The sequence below is a fragment of the Engystomops pustulosus genome, chromosome 6 (genome assembly GCF_040894005.1).
Source record: "Engystomops pustulosus chromosome 6, aEngPut4.maternal, whole genome shotgun sequence".
NCBI lineage: Eukaryota > Metazoa > Chordata > Amphibia > Anura > Leptodactylidae > Engystomops > Engystomops pustulosus.
This window is the reverse complement of record NC_092416.1, coordinates 99,197,756-99,218,271: the sequence shown is the minus strand read 5'-3', so window position 1 is coordinate 99,218,271 and position 20,516 is coordinate 99,197,756. Positions and strand designations below refer to the sequence as shown.

Here is a 20,516-nt window from a genome sequence, read left to right as displayed (position 1 = left end):
TTAACAGCCAGGGTCCTTGGGACACTTAACACATCACTGTTTGCTGCAATATGCTGGTCAGTATGGAGGGGCCTTAGCTCCTGAGCCCTCTCCATACACCTCTTGCCACACGCTGACATACTGTTATGTTGGTTTACGGCAGTGGTAAATGTTGGATCACTGGAATCTTATCACCATACAGTCCATAATCCCACAGATCTTAAACATAAACCTACTCGTAAGATAATTTATACATTGCATTGCATGATTTTGTATGAAACACTACACTAAAAAGTTCCATATAACAGCTCAATACAACATACAGAAGATTTTTATGCTTTTTAAAGAATGAGCTGTGTCAAAGTAGATAGCTTTCTAGGTACAGACATTTGCACACAATCTGTGCAGAATGTAAAATAATGATTCCACTTTATAAACTACATTACTGGTATAACAACTGTTATGTGCATTGAATAAACTTATAGGGATTTCTAGAAGATGCAGTGGCTTTAAAGAGGACCTGTCACTCACATTTTCGGCACTAGGAGCTGCTTACTTAAGTAAGCAGCTCCTAGTGCTTGAACAAAGGCCGCAGTGTTAGAGTGATAGCGTTACAGGAAACCTCCGGTAACGCTATCTAACACTGCGGCGGGGTACAATGTAATCACCAGAACGCTCGCAAAGTGGTCCGATGTATTCACGAGGGGGTGGACTGTCCCGCCCGCTCCATAGGCCGGCAGTGACTGCTGCGCGCCAGACGACAGTCAACTCCCATAGCCACGCCCCAACCCCGCCCCCTCATGAATACGTCGGACAGCCTAGCGAGCTTTCCGACAATTACACTGTACCCCGCCGCAGTGTTTGATCACTCTAACACTGCGGCGTTTGTTCAATCACTTTACTTTAGTAAGCAGCTCCTAGTGCCGAAAATGTGGGTGACAGGTCCTCGTTAAAGCCACTGCGGCGTATTACAGGGCCCAGGTTTGCAGCTGATTGCAGAGGTGGGCGGAGAGGTAGTGGGACGGGCCCGGGGGCAAAGTATAATTCACCATCCACTCCCGGCCCGTCCCTTTACCTCCCCTGACTGCTGCTGAAGATACTTAGCAGCCCCGCCCACCTCGCATGTTACCTGCCCACCCTGCGCTCACGGGCCCGGCCTGCGCTCCCCGGCCCGCCCGCTTCACCTGCGGCCCGCACGCCTTCCGTCTGACCCAGCCGAGCACCTCGCATACAGCCCGGCCTGCCGCCTCATGCCAGACCTGGCAGAGCGCCTCGCGTCCAGCCCGGCCTGCCGCCTCATGCCCGACCCGGCAGAGCGTCTCGCGTCCGTCCAGGGCTGCGCGCCTGATTTCCGACCCGACCGCCCTCTCCTACGCGGTCCACTTCACCTGCCACCAAGTCCGACCTAGTGACATCCAGCTGGGGTGAGTAGATTTCTACATATGTAAATGCATGTATATGTGTGTGTATGTATGCTGTATATACTGGATGTGTGTGTATATATGCTGTGTATGGTGTATATGCTGTATACCAGTGTGTATACTGTATATTCTGGATGTGTGTGTATATATGTGCTGTATATACTGGATGTGTGTGTATATATGCTGTATATCTGTGTGGATGTCCTGTATACACTGGATGTGTGTGTATATATGCTGTATATCTGTGCGTATGTGCTGTATTTACTGGATGTGTGTGTATATATGCTTTATATCTATGCGGATGTGCTGTATATACTGGATGTGTGTATATATGCTGTATATCTGTGCGTATGTGCTATATATACTGGATGTGTGTGTATATATGCTGTACATCTGTACGCATGTGCTGTGTATACTGGATGTGTTTGTATATATGCTGTATATACTGGATGTGTGTGTATATATGCTGTATATCTGTGCGAATGTGCTGTGTATACTGGATGTGTGTGTATATATGCTATATATCTGTGTGGGTGTGCTATATATACTGGATGTGTGTGTATATATGCTGTATATCTGTGCGGATTTGCTGTATATACTGGATGTGTTTGTATATATGCTGTATATACTGGATGTGTGTATATATGCTGTATCTCTGTGTGTATTTGTTGTATATACTGTATGTGTGTGTATATATGCTTTATATCTGTGCGGATGTGCTGTATATACTGGATGTGTGTGTATATATGCTGTATATCTGTGCGTATGTGTTGTATATACTGGATGTGTGTGTGTATATATGCTTTATATCTGTGCGGATGTGCTGTATATACTGGATGTGTGTGTATATATATGCTTTATATCTGTGCGGATGTGCTGTATATACTGGATGTGTGTGTATATATGATGTATATCTGTGCATATGTGCTGTATATACTGGATGTGTGTGTATATATGCTGTATGTCTGTGTGTATGTGCTGTATATACTGGAAATGTGTATATATGCTGTTTATCTGTGTATGTGTTGTATATACTGGATGTGTGTGTATATATGCTGTACAGCTGTGCGGATGTGTTGTGTATATACTGGATGTGTGTGTATATGTGCTGTACAGCTGTGCGGATGTGTTTTGGTATTTTAAATTTTAGTTTTTTTAATGTCGCTACATAATTTCATTGTTAAGGGGCCCACTGAGGCTCTATCGCCCAGTGGGCCACTGAAAACTGGAGCCGGCCCTGGCCACAGGTGTCAGATTCAGGTTAGGTATCAAATATGCCATTATATGATCTATGACTTCTGACCATGTCCTAAAATGAACACTGTACATATTATTATAGAATTGTATGGGGGACGTATATACGCCGGCCGTATATACGTCCCCCATTCATTCGTGCAAATGTAGCCTTAGATGGTAGAATCATATTTATGTGTATAAATCTAGATCTCATATTGATGTAGCATTATCAAATGATAAAGGATGCTTATTCATTAAAAAGTATGAAGTACGGTGCCAGAAATATTTCAGATCACTCCCCGATTCTTTTAGAACTCTTGGTCAGAAACAGCGGGCAGAGACTGACCCAGTGGAAGTTAAACCCCCACTGGTTCAATTTGATAGGCAATTCAGAATATATTAGAGAAGATCTGAAGGACTTTATTAGGACTAACTGGGTCACTGCCCCGGAATCTGTGGTTTGGGATACTATTAAAATGTTCCTTAGGAATTATCTCTCAAGGGAAGTAAAAAAAAACGACGCGGACAGTTCTATACAAAGGGAAAGAATTTAGAAAGTAGGGTAGCGGAGTTGGAGGAGAAAAGTATCTACGATAAATCGGAGCAGACGCACAGGGATTTGATCAAGGCCCAGCAGGAATATAATGCACATTTGATGGATAAAGCACAACAGCAAATTTTTTCTTGGGGGGGGGGGGGGGGGGGGACAAAAAGATTTTAGTGAGGGGCATAAACCTGGCTAAAGGCTAGCTCAGAGAATTAAATCTAATACAAAAGTACATATTCAGGCTCGGTCTGGCCCGCCGGGGGGGCGGGTAATTCCCCGATGGGCCCCGACTCCGGCCATTATGGCAGGGGCCTCCGTTCGTATCCATCGGAGGCCCCTGCCAGTGGCTGCAATAGTACTCGTTGCGGCTGAAACGGCCGCACGAGTACTATTCCTGCAGTCAAAGCGGTCAGTGTGACACGGCCGGCTGCTTTCCGGCGCACGTCACACTGTAACTTAAATGCACGAGCCGCGTTGTGACATCATTGCGCGGCCGCACCATGACGTAACGACGCTGGCGCGCATCTCTCCCCCGTCCAACGGCAGCAGCAGAGACAGGACGCAGGATGAGGTGAGTACATTTTTTTTTCTATTGGCAAAACAGATGGAGGTGGGGGTTAATGTGTATGGGGGGGGGGGTAACTATTATATGAAGGGGGGTTAATGTGTTTGGGGAGCCTAACTATTATATGAAGGGGAGTTAATGTGCATGGGGGCCTAACTATTATATGAAGGGGGGTTAATGTGCATGGGGGGCCTAACTATTATATGAAGGGGAGGTTAATGTGTATGGGGGGCCTAACTATTGTATGAAGGGGGGTTAATGTGCATGGGGGGGCTAACTATTATATGAAGGGGGTTAATGTGTATCGGGGGGGGGGCTAACTATTATATGAAGGGGTTAATGTGTATGGGGGGCCTAACTATTATATGAAGGGGGGTTAATGTGTATGGGGGGGTAACTATAATATGAAGGGGGGTTTAATGTGTATGGAGGGGCCTAACTATATTATGAAGGGGGCGGGGGTTAATGTGTATGGGGGCCTAACTATAATATGAAGGGGGGTTTAATGTGTATGCAGGGGCCTAACTATATTATGAATGGGGGTTTCATGTGTATGGGGGGGGCCTAACTATAATATGAAGGGGTGTTTAATGTGTATGGGGGGCCTAACTTTAATATGAAGGGGGGGTTTAATGTGTATGGGGGGGCCTAACTATAATATGAAGGGGGGTTTAATGTGTATGGGGGCCTAACTATAATATGAAGGGGGGTTTAATGTGTATGGAGGGGCCTAACTATACAATGAAGGGGGGTTTAATGTGTATGGGGGGGGCTAACTATAATATGAAGGGGTGTTTAATGTGTATGGGGGGGCCTAACTTTAATATGAAGGGGGGGGGGGTTAATGTGTATGGGGGGCCTAACTATAATATGAAAGGGGGGGGGGGTTAATGTGTATGGGGGCCTAACTATAATATGAAGCTGGGTTTAATGTGTATGGGGGGGGTAACATGTATGGGGGGGTCTTACTAGAATCTGGAGGGTGGATGGCAATGTGTATGGGGGGTCTTACTAGAATCTGGAGGGGGCAGTTTGTATGGAGGGTGCCTATTTAAAATCTGGAGGGGGCAAATGTTAAATTCTTGGGGGTGGTATATAATAAGGGGGACAGTGTGTATATACAATATACAGAAATAAAACTATTTATATGTAGAGGGAACGTGTCAGCAGGGAGTTTCCCAGTAACCAGCGCCCTGTGCAGCAAGTCATTCACTTTATATTATAATACAATTAAATAATGTGCAGATACTATGTGTAAATAAATAGGAGGCAAGTTGTAGAAATGTATAACTGAAGGGATGCTATATGTTCATTAATAATTTGGAGGGGATTATATGTATAATAATAATTAGGACATGGTATAAAAACGTATTAGTACATTTTGTATAAAAATAATAAGTAGATTGTTATATAACACATTTTTTAGTAGGGGAAATGTATGAAAATAATTAGAAGGGACATTAAATAGATAAATTAATTCATTAAAATAATTCACAGGGGAACCAAATATTATGTAATTAATGGGGGGAACCATACTTTTTAAAGGCACAGTATTATTTATTCACAGACTGTAATGTAGTAATATATTTGGGGGTAACAATGTAATTTTTGATATGCTGGGGGCACAGAGGGGTTTCTTATGTAGATTCTTTATACATACAGTGTGGGACATTGTTTTATCCAGGGGACATTATACTGTAAGTAACTCTGGTATTTTTAGGGGCGCATTGCTGGGGATCTGCTTCCCAGAGCTGAACACATCTGCCAGAAAATTCTGCAACCAGATTTTACGATGATTCTGGTTGTGAAGGAGAAGACAAGTCACCTGTGAGGTACTAGATGCTACTTCTTCCTGTGTCAGATCAGTATTGTAGTCACTGACTACCCTTCTAGTGTGAGACAGGTCTCAGAGTATGTACGGTTACATCTATAGGGTCAGAGAGCCAGGTGTGACTTGTCTATGTGGTGCGGGATGCCAGAGTAGGGTAGCATTTCCTTATTGAAAGGTCGGTGTGCAGTGCGAACACTTACATCCCTAACCATAGTCCGGCCGCCAGCAGAAAGCCCTGGAAACCAGTGGTAATTCTTATACCATTCCTAACATTATTGTCCTGAGGTAACATCACCCCTGCAGCCCCTGTACACAAACCAAGAGCCGAGCACTAGCAGAGAGGGAGGGAGAAAGGGCTTAGCTTATCCTTTATTTCACTGCCCCCGCTAGTGATCAGAAATTCCCTCATCCCAGAATATTTCTATGTAGTAGTAGTAGGTGGGCCCCCAAAATCAATTTCACTGGTGGGCCCCAGGTACCCCAGTCCAACCCTGTACATATTTATGTGTTTTCTACATACCTTGTAGGTACATATTTATATATATTATATTCATTTCAGGTATATATTTATATGCAAAGTATTTTCGTTGGAGGTAATTATTTTTATGGTTCAATAAACTTTATTGCAAGTGAGCGAGAAGCCTACAAGTCAGGCACATGTTTGGGTCGCAGCCCCATATTTAGCTATGACAAGGAATTATAATCAAGTAGGACTCAAGCTCAACCAAGCAAATATAAACGTATCTAACATTAACTAAACATCTAGAAGTGGAAAAATAAGGGGGGTAGGGAAAGAAGGGGGGGGGGGAAGGGAAGGGGAAGACAAGGAATCAATCACTACACATCAAGGTTAGGGGGTACCCCCTGTTGCTGAAACAGCGGTGCCCACGATTACGACGTCTATATCCAAGAGGTTAGAGCAGGTGAGTTCCTGAACGTGTCCCATCTGTACCAGGTTTTATGGAAAACATCATATTGATTGTTATCTAATGCTCTCAGTTCCTCCATTCGTCTCAGTCTGTCCATCTCCTCCACCCACAATAGTCTGGTAGGTGGAGAAGTGGATTTCCACAATCTAGGGATTACCTGTCTCATTGCCACTATGCAGTGTCGCAGGAGGCCTTTTTTGATGTCTCTAAGCCGCCCTGGGAGCATTGATAACAGAGCAATATCAGGAGAAATGCTCCCTGTGGAGCCGTATAGCTGCTTGTAGAGATCCCAAATGGCGTTCCACACTGCTGCCACCACTCCACAGTCCCACCACACGTGAAGCATGGTGCCCCTGTCCTTGTGACAACGCCAGCAAATAGGAGAAACCGAAGGGAACATGCTATGTAGGCGAGTGGGGGTTCTATACCATCTAGTAAGGATTTTAAAATTAGTCTCCTGGATTTTGTTGGACACCGACATCTTATGGGTTAGAAGGAGGGACTTTTCCCATTGTTCTTTGGTGAAGGTTTTACCCAACTCCGTTTCCCATGCCTTCATATATGGCAGTGGTAGGTCCTCCCCCCCGCAACCCGACAACATCCCATAGACTAGAGACACTCCATGAGGAGTCAGTTTGGCCGAACTGCAGATGGACTCAAAAGCCGTAAGTGTGGAGGTCAAGGTTCCCCCGGGAGTCAGAGCTTGAATAGCACTACGTAGTTGAAGATAATGTAGCCATACCCCAGGATAAGGTCTCCTATCCCCCAAGATGTCGTTTAGAGAGCGTATCCCTGTTGTGGATATTATCTCCCCCAGAGTCTTATGACGACCATTGTCATTTAGTAAAATAGGGCATCTATTTAAGGTTTCCGGCATTCCGGGAAGACCCATGACCGGGGACAGAGGACCGGGGACATTAATAAGTTTGACCCTGATGGCGAATTTGCCCCAGACTTTCAAGATGTGCAACATTAGTGGTGAGATGTTGTAGGAATCCCAATCACTCTTAGGGGGGAGCCAGAACAGATCTGGGAGATGGCCGTTATTCAGTAGGGAACATTCCAGGTCTACCCATAGCTTCCCGCTGTTTCGACTTGTCAGGTCTAGTACCACTTTACTTATGACCGCTCTATGGTAGCGTGAGAAATCTGGAAGACCTGCCCCCCCCAATTCTTTGTGTCTTGTTAAGATGCTATGTTTTATCCGTGGGGGGGAGTTTTTCCAAACAAATTTAGTAGCTAGTTTCCTGAGTCGATCTAGGAAAGCGGCGCTTAGATCTAAGGGAACCGTCTGAAAAATGTAGAGGATCTTAGGCAGGGAGTCCATCTTAAGCGTATTCATCCTACCAAACCAAGAAAGGGAGAGGGAACTCCACGATTTGAGATCGGTTTCTATGTTCCTAAGCAGGGGCGCATAGTTCAAAGCGTAGATTTGGTCAGGATCTGATGGAATGTGCACTGCAAGATATTTAATATGCCCATTTGCCCATTTAAAGGGAAGGGAGGAGGTCAGGGAGGAGACCAGATGATTCGGGATATTAATGTTCAAGATCTCAGATTTTTGGACATTAACCTTAAAATTGCTTACTCTACTGTATGCCTCAAACTCCCTCATAATATTAGGTAGACTTACTACCGGATCCGAGACATAAATGAGTAAGTCATCAGCAAACAGTGAGAGTTTATAAGGTTTTCCTTTGACCTCTAGACCTCTAATGGATGGGTTATCACGAAGTGCACAAGCCAAAGATTCCATCACCAGGATATAAAGAAGTGGGGACAATGGACACCCCTGTCTCGTGCCATTACGAATGGGAAAGGGGGAGGATACCAACCCGTTAACCCTGACACACGCGGACGGATTTGTATAGAGGGCCATAATTCTGTTCCTTGTCTTTGCTCCCAAACCCAACCTCGTGAGAGTGGCCCCCAGGAACCCCCAATGTACCCTATCAAAAGCTTTTTCAGCGTCCACCGTAAGCAGACACAAATGGGTCCCCGAGCGCCGAGCCCACGAGATCAGGGTAAGCGTTTTTAGGGTATAGTCCCTTGCCTCACGACCCGGAACAAAGCCCACCTGTTCAGGGTGAATTAAGTTTGGAATAAATGGGGAGATGCGTAAAGCTAAAATCTTGGAGTATATTTTGAGATCGATATTAATCAAGGAGATGGGCCTATAGTTTCCGCAGTGGTTGGGGTCCTTACCCGGTTTAGGGATACCCGAGATGTGAGCTCTAAGGGATTGTGGGTCAAAGGGACTGTCTATGTCTATAGAGTTGAAGAAATCCGTCAGAGGTGTAGCTAGGGCTTCCCCGAAGACTCTATAAAATCTGGGTGTGAAGCCATCTGGCCCAGGGCTCTTGCCCATTTTCAGTTCCTTTATTACCTGCAGAATTTCTTCTGAGGTGAAGTCGTTATCAATTGTAGAGGCTTCCTCTGGGGAAATAGAGTTTGGGAAATGAGATTCCAGATAACCTGAGATCTCCTCCATGAAGCGTACAGGATCAGTAGCAGGAACATCCAGATTATATAGAGCGGAGTAGAAGTTACTAAATTCCCGAAGAATCTCATTCGGTGAGTTAACTAAGGTGCCCTGAGGTGAGTATATGGACATAACTGGTGCCTGAGGGGTCCTAGGATGTAGGGTTTTGGCTAGCAATTTCCCGCATTTATCCCCATATTCGAAGTAATCTTTTCTCACCTTATCTCTAAAACATAGGCTCTTTTGATCTAATATTTGGAGGATCTTGTGTCTAATAGTTGAGATTTCCGTCTTCAAAAGATCAGTTGGGGAAGATTTATTAGCGGTTTCTTTAGAACCCAATTCTGAGAATAAGGAGCTCAGTTTTGCAGAATTTTCCTTTTTAAGTCGCGCCCCATGTGCCATAAACACCCCTCGGATGTGGAGGTAATTATTTTTATTTGTGCTATATTTACTGCTGGTAGGCCCAAAGTGTAAATTATCCCATTGCAGTTTGCATATTTTGCATAGTTTGCATGTTAAAACAAAAATTTACAATTTTTTTCCAATATAAGACATACCCCGAAAGTAAGACATAGTGGGACTTTTTAAAGGCACAGTATTATTTATTCACAGACTGTAATGTAGTAATATATTTGGGGGTAGCAATGTAATTTTTTATATGCTGGGGGCACAGAGGGGTTTCTTATGTAGATTCTTTATACATACAGTGTGGGACATTGTTTTATCCAGGGGACATTATACTGTAAGTAACTCTGGTATTTTTAGGGGCGCATTGCGGGGGATCTGCTTCACAGAGCTGAACACATCTGCCAGAAAATTCTGCAACCAGATTTTACGATGATTCTGGTTGTGAAGGAGAAGACAAGTCACCTGTGAGGTACTAGATGCTACTTCTTCCTGTGTCAGATCAGTATTGTAGTCACTGACTACCCTTCTAGTGTGAGACAGGTCTCAGAGTATGTACGGTTACATCTATAGGGTCAGAGAGCCAGGTGTGACTTGTCTATGTGGTGCGGGATGCCAGAGTAGGGTAGCATTTCCTTATTGAAAGGTCGGTGTGCAGTGCGAACACTTACATCCCTAACCATAGTCCGGCCGCCAGCAGAAAGCCCTGGAAACCAGTGGTAATTCTTATACCATTCCTAACATTAACAACGTCACCCCTGCAGCCCCTGTACACAAACCAAGAGCCGAGCACTAGCAGAGAGGGAGGGAGAAAGGGCTTAGCTTATCCTTTATTTCACTGCCCCCACTAGTGATCAGAAATTCCCTCATCCCAGAATATTTCTATGTAGTAGTAGGTGGGCCCCCAAAATCAATTTCACTGGTGGGCCCCAGGTACCCCAGTCCAACCCTGTACATATTTATGTGTTTTCTACATACCTTGTAGGTACATATTTATATATATTATATTCATTTCAGGTATATATTTATATGCAAAGTATTTTCGTTGGAGGTAATTATTTTTATTTGTGCTATATTTACTGCTGGTAGGCCCAAAGTGTAAATTATCCCATTGCAGTTTGCATATTTCCTTCTAATGATTATAAATGGAGAGAGGGCATCATTTTAATTTTCTCTTCAGGATTGGCCCTGATTCCAAAATGTTTTTGCTTTAAAATTAAAGTATGTGTGTGGTGGGGGAGAGTGTGAACAATTTTGTTTGCCTGTCTAGGGCACCAAAATGCTTTGTCCTGGCCTGATAGAGGGGCATGTGAGAGTAACATTGTACTTTACACATGAATTTGAATATTTTCTATTACTTGCCTCTTCAGATAAAGGGACAATTACAGCTCTGCAACAAGTGCCTCACACATTATTATTGAAAAAATAAGACCAGGAACATTACACAAAAGACAGACAATATCAAATTGTTGGCAAAGCACAGTTTAACAGGACTCACACATAGGACGCTGTTTGTTTTCACAACAAAAAACATATAAATTACCTCATAAAGTTCAAGGGGGAAATTGCACGCCTGAAATAAAGAGGAAAATAATAATGTGGAAAAGGCAAAGAAAATAAAAGTTATTCACAGAGAAACAGAGAGAAACTGAAATGTAAAGAATAAAGAATAAATTAACTGATTCCTCATAGTATTAACTTAAGCTCATGTCAAATGTGATTGTAGGAGAAGATTGTTTTGGCTGTATATAACTGTTACTATATTATTATAAAATGGCTAATATAATTACAGGCAGTCCCCGGGTTACATACAAGATAGGGACTGTAGGTTTGTTCTTAAGTTGAATTTGTATGTAAGTCGAAACTGTATATTTTATCATTGTAGTTCCCGACAATTTTTTTTTTTGCCCCAGTGACAATTGGAGTTTCAAATTTTTTTGCTGTAATAGGACCAAGAATTATCAATAAAGCTTCATTGCAGACAATTTTAAGCTGATTATTGCAGTCTGGGACTATTTTAAAGCATCCAGAGAGCTTCACCAGAGGTCACAGTGGGCAGAGGGGTCTGTCTGTAACTATGGGTTGTATGTAAGTCGGGTGTCCTTAAGTAGGGGACCGCCTGTATATAATAATGAATACACCATAGAAACCCAAATATAGTTAATAATATGGTTAAAACTATGTATAAACCTACATTAGCTTAAATGGGCTATTATCCATTCTTTGAAAACAGACATGCCATTAATATCAGATCATTGGGGTTTGTATCATTCATTGGGTTTCAACTTGAAAGGGTTGATGGTCAGCAGTAAAAATATCACCAATGAAAATATGGCATTTGCAAGTACAAACCATTCTGCAACTGAATATACCGTAACAATTCTAAAAAGTCTGCTGCACTCACAGGTAATATACAGTAACTCAATAAACACATGAACAGCAGGGGTGCCAAGAGTTGGACCACCTTTAACCTAAGCCTATTCTAAAGAAAGAACATAATTAATAATAATAATAAAAAAAAATATTATCTCTTTGTGCATGAAAAACAAGTCTTCAGAAAGAGTCTTTGAAAAATGAAAGCTATATGTCTAATTGAATTGTACTTGGACGCATTGCAAAAAAAGTACTTTTCCCCTTTGTTTCACCCTCACCTATTAGCTATGTACATTTGAAATGCAGAATATGAGCACACATTTCCCAGCATTACAACCTACTCTCTGCCCTCATTAGAAACCATCTTGAGTGTTACTTGAGCTAGCAACTAGGTATGGCTGTAATTGAGCAGGTGTGTCCACCTGGCCAATCACAGCCATGCTGCTAGAGGTGTAGCGCTGCCTGATTGGCTGCTTTTCAGCCCATTAAGCAGGATGTCCGGGTTAGGCGGATCTAGCAAATGTACGGCGCCATACCTAAAATTTGGATATGCTCATTTCTATTGGTGGATATTTCACTTGAAAAAAAATTGTTGTGTCATTTTTAGATTCGACAATATACCGTATATACTCGAGTATACGCCGACCCGAGTATAAGCCGAGACCCCTACTTTCACCACCAAAAACTGGGAAAACCTATTGACTCGAGTATAAGCCAAGGGTGGAAAATGCATTGGTCACAGACCTCCCCAGTATATAGCCAGCAAGCCCCCTGTAGTATAAAGCCTGCCCCCTTTAGTATACAGTCTGCCCCCTGTACTATACAGCCTGCCCCCTGTAGTATACAGCCTGCTCAGCTTGTCCCCAGTAGTATACAGCCAGCTTAGCTTGCCCTCAGTAGTATACAGCCAGCCCAGCTTGCCTCCAGTAGTATACAGCCTGCCCCCAGTAGTATACAGCCTGCCCCCAGTAGTATACAGCCTGCCCCCAGTAGTATACAGCTTGTCCCCAGTAGTATACAGCCACCCCAGCCTGCTCCCAGTAGTATACAGCTTGCCCCCAGTAGTATACAGCTTGCCCCCAGTAGTATACAGCCAGCCCCTAGTTGTATACAGCTTGCCCCCAGTACTATACAGCCTGCCCCCAGTACTATACAGCCTACCCAGCATTAAAAAAAAAAAAAAAACTTATATACTCTACCTCCGGTTGCCCCGATGTGCAGCGCTGCTCCCCCAATGTCCTCGGTGCTGACGTCATACTAGGCGCCGCCTGGGGCAAAAACATGGCGGCACCCAGCATAAGACAGAAGATGGGCGTGGAAGCCAGAAGACGAGCAGCGCTGCACATCGGGGCCACCGGAGGGTGAGTATTTAAGTTTATTATTTTTAAAGTATTTTTTAATCGTGCATTGACTCGTGTATAAGCCGAAGGGATGTTTTTCAGCAAATTTTTTGTGCTGAAAAACTCGGCTTATACACGAGTATATACGGTATGTTTTTTGCTGATCTGGTACGCTTTGGAGCAAACATGTATAACAAGAAAATTCTACAGAAACTTGCAGCAGTGGAATGAGTAGGATACAATTTGTTAAACTTGCTGTTAAACTCTTTTATTTTAGACTTTGTAAATATATCCCAACAATCAGTGGCTGCACATAGACATTCTATATGCAGCATATCTGTAGTGTTTAAATTGCACATTTCAGAAGATTCACCAACCCCAGCATTATTCCACTGATTCTGACATAGTTGGAATGTATTTATCTAGAACTTATTCCTGAGTAATGAATGTCATAATTTTTCACTGCACACAGCAGTGAAGAGATATATGACTTTGTAGCGGACGTCTCCTTACCAAGAACAGAGATCACTGTAAGAAGGACCCATAACCCTAGAAGAGTTGGAGCAGGCCCTAACAAGTTTCCAGAACGATAAGGCCCCAGGGGTAGATGGTCTCCCCGCTGAGCTATTTAACCCCTTAACGACTTGGCCATTTTGCACCTTCCTGACACGGCCCCTTTTTTGAAATCTGACATGTGTCAGTTTATGTGCTAATAACTTTGGAACATTTTAATATATCTGGGTGATTTTGAGATTGTTTTTTTTCGTGACACATTGTACTTCATGTAAGTGGATAAATTAAGGCAATATGTTTAGTATTTAGATATAAAATAAATGAAAATTTGGTCAAAATTTTGAAAAAAATGATGTTTTCCAAATTCAAAAATTTACACTTTTTGGAAAGTTAGTCATATCACCAAAATAACTTGATAACTAACATTTTCCATATATCTGCTATAACTTGGCATCATTTTTCAAACATTATTTCCTTTTTTTTGGATGTGAGGAGGCTTATAACGTTAGGTGCTATTTTTCCGATTTTCACAAAAATCGTCAAAACCTATTTTTGCTGTGACCAAGTTAGTTAGAAGTCACTTTTTAAGGACTTTATGATAGTACTCCCCCCACAAGTGATACCATTTTAGAAACTGCACCCCTCAAAATATTCAAAACAACCTTTGGAAAGTTAGTTAAATCTTTGAGCATTTCACGAGCGTGAATAATAAATGAACGTGAAATTACGGAAATCTAATTTTTTTTAACAATATATTCATTGAACACTAAATTTTGCGCCTTCACAAGGGGTTAAAAAGGAAAATGCATCTGAAAATGTTTGGTGCAATTCCTCCTGAGTATTCCAATACCCACTGTGTCAATATACACTGCTGTACGGGCACAGGGTGGCACTTGGTAGGGAAACAGCTCTGTTCAGTTTTTGGAGGACAAATTTTGTTGAAATACTTTCCATGTGTCAGGATACAATTGGAGAGCCCTAGTGGTATAAAACAGAGGGGAACCCCAACAAGTGACACCATTTTGGAAAGTACACCCCTTGGAGAATTTAGCAAGGTGTAATATGTGTATGTACCCCTAAAGGTGTATGATCCAATCAGACCCCAAAAAGGAAAAAGGTGAAAATTTTCCCCAAAAAGTCACTTTTGCCCCAAATTATTCTAAGCCAAAAGTGTCAAAAGATGAAACAATCCCACAAAATGTGTACAACTATTTCTCCTGGATGTAGAATTGCCCCACATGTGCAGATAAAATGTTGTATGGGTACGCAGTGGGGCTCAGAAGGGAAAGAGGGATGTGTGTCTTTTAGAAGCCAAATTTGACAGAAATCTTATACATGGGTTAGGGTGCATTTGGAGAGCCCTAGTGGTATAAAACAGAAGGGAACCCCAACAAGTGACACCATTTTGGAAAATACACCCCTTGGAGAATTTAGCAATGTGTAATATGTGTATGTACCCCCAGGGCCGCATCTGCCATGAGGCGAGATGAAAATCTCGCCTCGGGCGGCAGAATGCAGATCCCTTCAAAAGCAGCATTTTTCCGCTCTAATGTGGACGATTCGGGCGCCCGTTGGTGCCCGAATCGCCCACCAGGTAAATCGCACCTGTCTCTTTAAGACACAGGTGCGATTTACATTCGGAGCGACGCAGCGCCTTTAAGGCTGCTGGCGTCGCTCCGTACCATGCAGGGACACAGGCGGCGGATGATGACGTCACGCCGCCTGTGTCTCTGAGCTGACGGGACCCGCGCCGTGGGAGCAGCCTGCCGAGGTAAGTATAAGTTTTACACTTTTTAATTAAATAGATATAAGTGGCTAATACTAATATAATGGAGTGGGGGGGGGCTGTATACATTTATACGGGGGCACATTATTCTTATACTGGGTGTGGGGGGGGGCTGTATACATTTATATGGGGGCACATTATTCTTATACTGGGGGTGGGAGCTGTATACATTTATATGGGGGCACATTATTCTTATACTGGGTGTTTGGGGGGTGTATACATTTATATGGGGGTACATTATTCTTATACTGGGTGTTTGGGGGGTGTATACATTTATATGGGGGAACATTATTCTTATACTGGGGGTGGGGGGCTGTATACATTTATATGGGGGCACATTATTCTTATACTGGGGGTGGGAGCTGTATACATTTATATGGGGGCACATTATTCTTATACTGAGTGTTTGAGGGGTGTATACATTTATATGGGGGTACATTATTCTTATACTGGGTGTTTGGGGGGTGTATACATTTATATGGGGGCACATTATTCTTATACTGTGGGTGGGGGGGCTGTATACATTTATATGGGGGCACATTATTCTTATACTGTGGGTGGGGGGGCTGTATACATTTATATGGGGGCACATTATTCTTATACTGGGGGTGGGAGCTGTATACATTTATATGGGGGCACATTATTCTTATACTGTGGGTGGGGGGGGCTGTATACATTTATATGGGGGCACATTATTCTTATACTGTGGGTGGGGAGGCTGTATACATTTATATGGGGGCACATTATTCTTATACTGGGTGTTTGGGGGGTGTATACATTTATATGGGGGCACATTATTCTTATACTGGGTGTTTGGGGGGTGTATACATTTATATGGGGGTACATTATTCTTATACTGGGGGTGGGGGGGGCTGTATACATTTATATGGGGGCACATTATTCTTATACTGGGGGTGGGGGGGCTGTATACATTTATATGGGGGCACATTATTCTTATACTGGGGGTGGAGGGTGCTGTATATATTTATATGGGGGCACATTATTCTTATACTGGGGGTGGGGGGCTGTATATATTTATATGGGGGCACATTATTCTTATACTGGGGGTGGGGGGTGCTGTATATATTTATATGGGGGCACATTATTCTTATACTGGGGGTGGGGGGCTGTATATATTTATATGGGGGCACATTACTCTTATACTGGGGGTGGGGGACTGTATATATGCATTGGGGGGTGCTATATATTTACATTGGTCAGGGGGAGCACTGAATATAAAATCATATGTAACATAACAGGGTGGAATATATTAGTTATAGGATACAATAGATTACTTTGCATCATGTAGACCAAATGTTGGGGTTGGGGGGTCTGTATTGGATTGGAGTGCTTAGCATGCTATAATTCCAGTAGAATATATATATATAATGAAGGGATGTTTTATATGTGGTGAGAGTGAGGTCAGTTGTGTTGTGAGGGGTATATATTATTTAGGAGCACAGTGTTGTTATCCAGGAGACTTCATACTGTAAGTGACTGTGGTATTTTTAGGGACGCCGGGTGGAGATACTGCACGGAGCTGAAGATATCCGGCCGTGAATTCAGCAGTGATACTTCATGGATTGGAGAACCTGGAATAAAGTCCTCCTGATAGAAGAGATTGTCATCTATAAGGTACTAGATGCCACTAATGACTCCCAGAACCTGTAGCCAGTCACACAATTTTCAGCATTTACTGAACAGGGAGCGGGGGGGGGGGGGCAGCATTTTAATATTCGCCTCAGGCAGCAAATATGCTAGAATCGGCCCTGTGTACCCCTAAAGGTGTATGATCCAATCAGACCCCAAAAAGGAAAAAGGTGAAAATTTTCCCCAAAAAGTCACTTTTACCCCAAATTATTCTAAGCCAAAAGTGTCAAAATATGAAACAATCCCACAAAATGTGTACAACTATTTCTCCTGGATGTAGAATTGCCCCACATGTGCAGATAAAATGTTGTATGGGTACACAGTAGGGCTCAGAAGGGAAAGAGGGATGTGTGTCTTTTAGAAGCCAAATTTGACAGAAATCTTATACATGGGTTAGGGTGCATTTGGAGAGCCCTAGTGGTACAAAACAGAGGGGAACCCCAATAAATGACACCATTTTGGAAAGTAAACCCCTTGGAGAATTTAGCAAGGTGTAATATGTGTATGTACCCCTAAAGGTGTATGAGCCAATCAGACCCCAAAAAGGAAAAAGGTGAAAATTTTCCCCAAAAAGTCACTTTTACCCCAAATTATTCTAAGCCACAAGTGTCAAAATATGAAACAATCCCACAAAATGTGTACAACTATTTCTCCTGGATGTAGAATTGCCCCACATGTGCAGATAAAATGTTGTATGGGTACACAGTAGGGCTCAGAAGGGAAAGAGGGATGTGTGTCTTTTAGAAGCCAAATTTGACAGAAATCTTATACATGGGTTAGGATGCATTTGGAGAGCCCTAGTGGTATAAAACAGAAGGGAACCCCAACAAGTGACACCATTTTGGAAAGTACACCCATTGGAGAATTTAGCAAGGTGTAATATGTGTACGTACCCCTAAAGGTGTATGATCCAATCAGACCCCAAAAAGGAATAAGGTGAAAATGTTCCCCAAAAAGTCACTTTTACCCCAAATTATTCTAAGCCAAAAGTGTCAAAAGATGAAACAATCCCACAAAATGTGTAACCATATTTCTCCTGGATATAGAATCGCCACACATGTGCAGATAAAAGGTATGGGTATGATGTAGAGGGAATGGGGGATGTGTGTCTTTTAGAACCCAGAAATCTTATACATGGGTCAGAGTGCATTTGGAGTGCCCTAGTGTTACCAAAACAGAAGAGAACCCCAACAAGTGACCCCAATTTTGGTAAATACACCCTTGGAAAATTTTTCAAGGTGTAATATGTGTATGTACCCCTGAAGGTGTATGATCCAATTAGACCCCAAAAGGAAAAAGGTGAAAATTTTCCCCAAAAAAGTCATATTTACTTCAAATTATTTTAAGCTACAAGGGATAAAAGATGAAACAATACCCCAACATTTGTAAGACTATTTCTCCCAAATGTAGAATTGCCCCACATGTGCATATCAAATGTGATTTGGGTGCAAAGTAGAAGAAAAGAGTGATGTTTGTCTTTTAGAACCCAGAAATCCTTTACATGTGTCAGGATGCATTTGGAGAGCCCTAGTGGTACAAAACAGAGTAAAACCTAAAAATTGACCCCTTGAAGAATTGAGCAAGGTGTAATATGTGGTGTAGTGTAATACAAGTGGTGTAGTGAGCATTTTGAACATACAGGTGGTTTTCCCAATATAATGTGCTATGGATGCCCAAGAATTTTTATTTAAATTTTATTACTCAGGAGTTGTATGGTATATCCTGAAACACTCCTTCATGCAGAGGCCAGGTTTCTCAGGGCAGGTTTCGCAATGGTATATAGTGTCTTTCCTAACCCCTCTTTTGGAACAGACTCTGCATCTTTTCTGAGTCCTTCCTTTAGATGCAGTCTGGGGCACTTCACCGGGAAAATGTTGCCCTGGAACAACACGGGGGACATCTAATCCAGAGGTACTGGGGACCTGTCCTTCCTGTCCAAATATTAATGCCTTAATCACCACCTCTTGAAAATGGAGGAATGATACAGCATGGCCTGCACATTGGAACAGCACGTAAGAGTTGTACAGTGCCATCTGTACAATGTACACAGCCAGCTTTTTGTACCATATCTTCGTTTTCCGTAGAGCACTGTACGTCTTCAGCACTTGATCTGACAGATCAACCCCACCCATGTATTTATTGTAAGCCAGGATGCAGTCTGGTTTAGGGGTAGTGGTGGTGGTACCTCGTACAGGGGTGAGGGTGCTGGAGTTCCCATGAATGGTGGTCAGAACAAGGACATCCCTTTGTCCTTATACTTTACCAACATCATGTTCTGATTGCAGAGTGCCTTTATGTCCCCCTTTCTAAGTGGCTGCCTAACAAGGGATCCCGGGAGGCCTCTCTGGTTTTTGTGTACAGTGCCGCACGCTACAGTACCTCTGGAGTTTAGGGATTGGAAAAGTGGAATGCTGGTATAAAAGTTATCCACGTAGAGGTGGTAACCTTTATCCAGAAGTGGGTGCACCAAATCCCACACAAGCTTCCCTGTAACTCCTAGGACAGGGGGGCATTCTGGAGGGCTAATTCGGGTGTCTTTTCCCTCATAAATCCTAAACCTATGGGTGTACCCTGTGGTACTCTCACACAACTTGTACATTTTAATTCCGTACCTGGCCCTCTTGCTGGGCAGGTACTGGCGGAATTTTAACCTGCCTTTTAAATGTACCAGTGACTCGTCTACACAGATGTTTTGTAAAGGGGTGTATGCCTCGGCAAACTTTGTGCCAAAATGGTCGAGGATTGGCCGAATTTTATATAGCCGGTCAAATGATGGGTCACTTTGAGGTGGACATTGTGCATTATCGTTGTAATGCAAAAATTTAAGAATTGCCTCAAAGCGTGGCCGCGTCATTACGGTGCGGTAAATTGGAGTACTGTAGAAAACATCAGTACTCCAATACTGCCTAACCTCTGGTTTTTTAACAATGCCCATGTGGAGCACAAGACCCCAAAACTTCATCATCCCTACTGCATCTACAGGGGTCCACCTAGAAAATGATGAAGTGGGGTTTTGTGCAAAAAATTGTTGGGCATATAAATTTGTCTGTGACACCATGAGATTTAGGAGGTCCTCAGAGAAAAAGAATTTGAAAAAATCAATTTCAGTGAGGCCATCAGTGTCAAAATGAATTCCTGAGCTGCCCACGAACTCAGGAATTTGGGGCACATAATTTTCAGGGGGTGGGTTCCATGATGAATCACTTGCGGGCTGGGGAACATGCTCGGCGGTGGTCCTGGGGCACCTCATCACCAGAGGAAGAGGAAGGGCAGTAGGAGGAGGAGGATGAAAAATAAAGAAATGGGGCATCCTCCCCTTCTGAATCAGTCTCGGCAAGGAAGGCATAAGCCTCTATTGCTGAAAAAGATCTTTGGGATGTATTGGACATTTTTATTGGGGTGGGGTGGGCGCGTGTATAAATGTTGTGCTTTTAACACGTGTAAACTTTATTCAAG

General features: G+C 43.0%; 1 protein-coding gene across 3 annotated transcripts in view; it reads right to left on the bottom strand.

The window, feature by feature from the left end:
* PRKCG (protein kinase C gamma) overlaps positions 1-20,516 on the bottom strand; it is a 556,381-nt gene that overhangs the window by 160,144 nt on the left and 375,721 nt on the right. For 2 of the 3 annotated variants that reach the window (XM_072110472.1, XM_072110470.1), the window contains exon 9: positions 10,942-10,971. The exons of the other annotated variant lie outside the window; for it this stretch is intronic. In XM_072110472.1, coding sequence (XP_071966573.1) covers positions 10,942-10,971 — 30 coding nt within the window. The remainder of the gene's footprint in view (positions 1-10,941; positions 10,972-20,516) is intronic. 3 annotated transcript variants of the gene reach the window in all.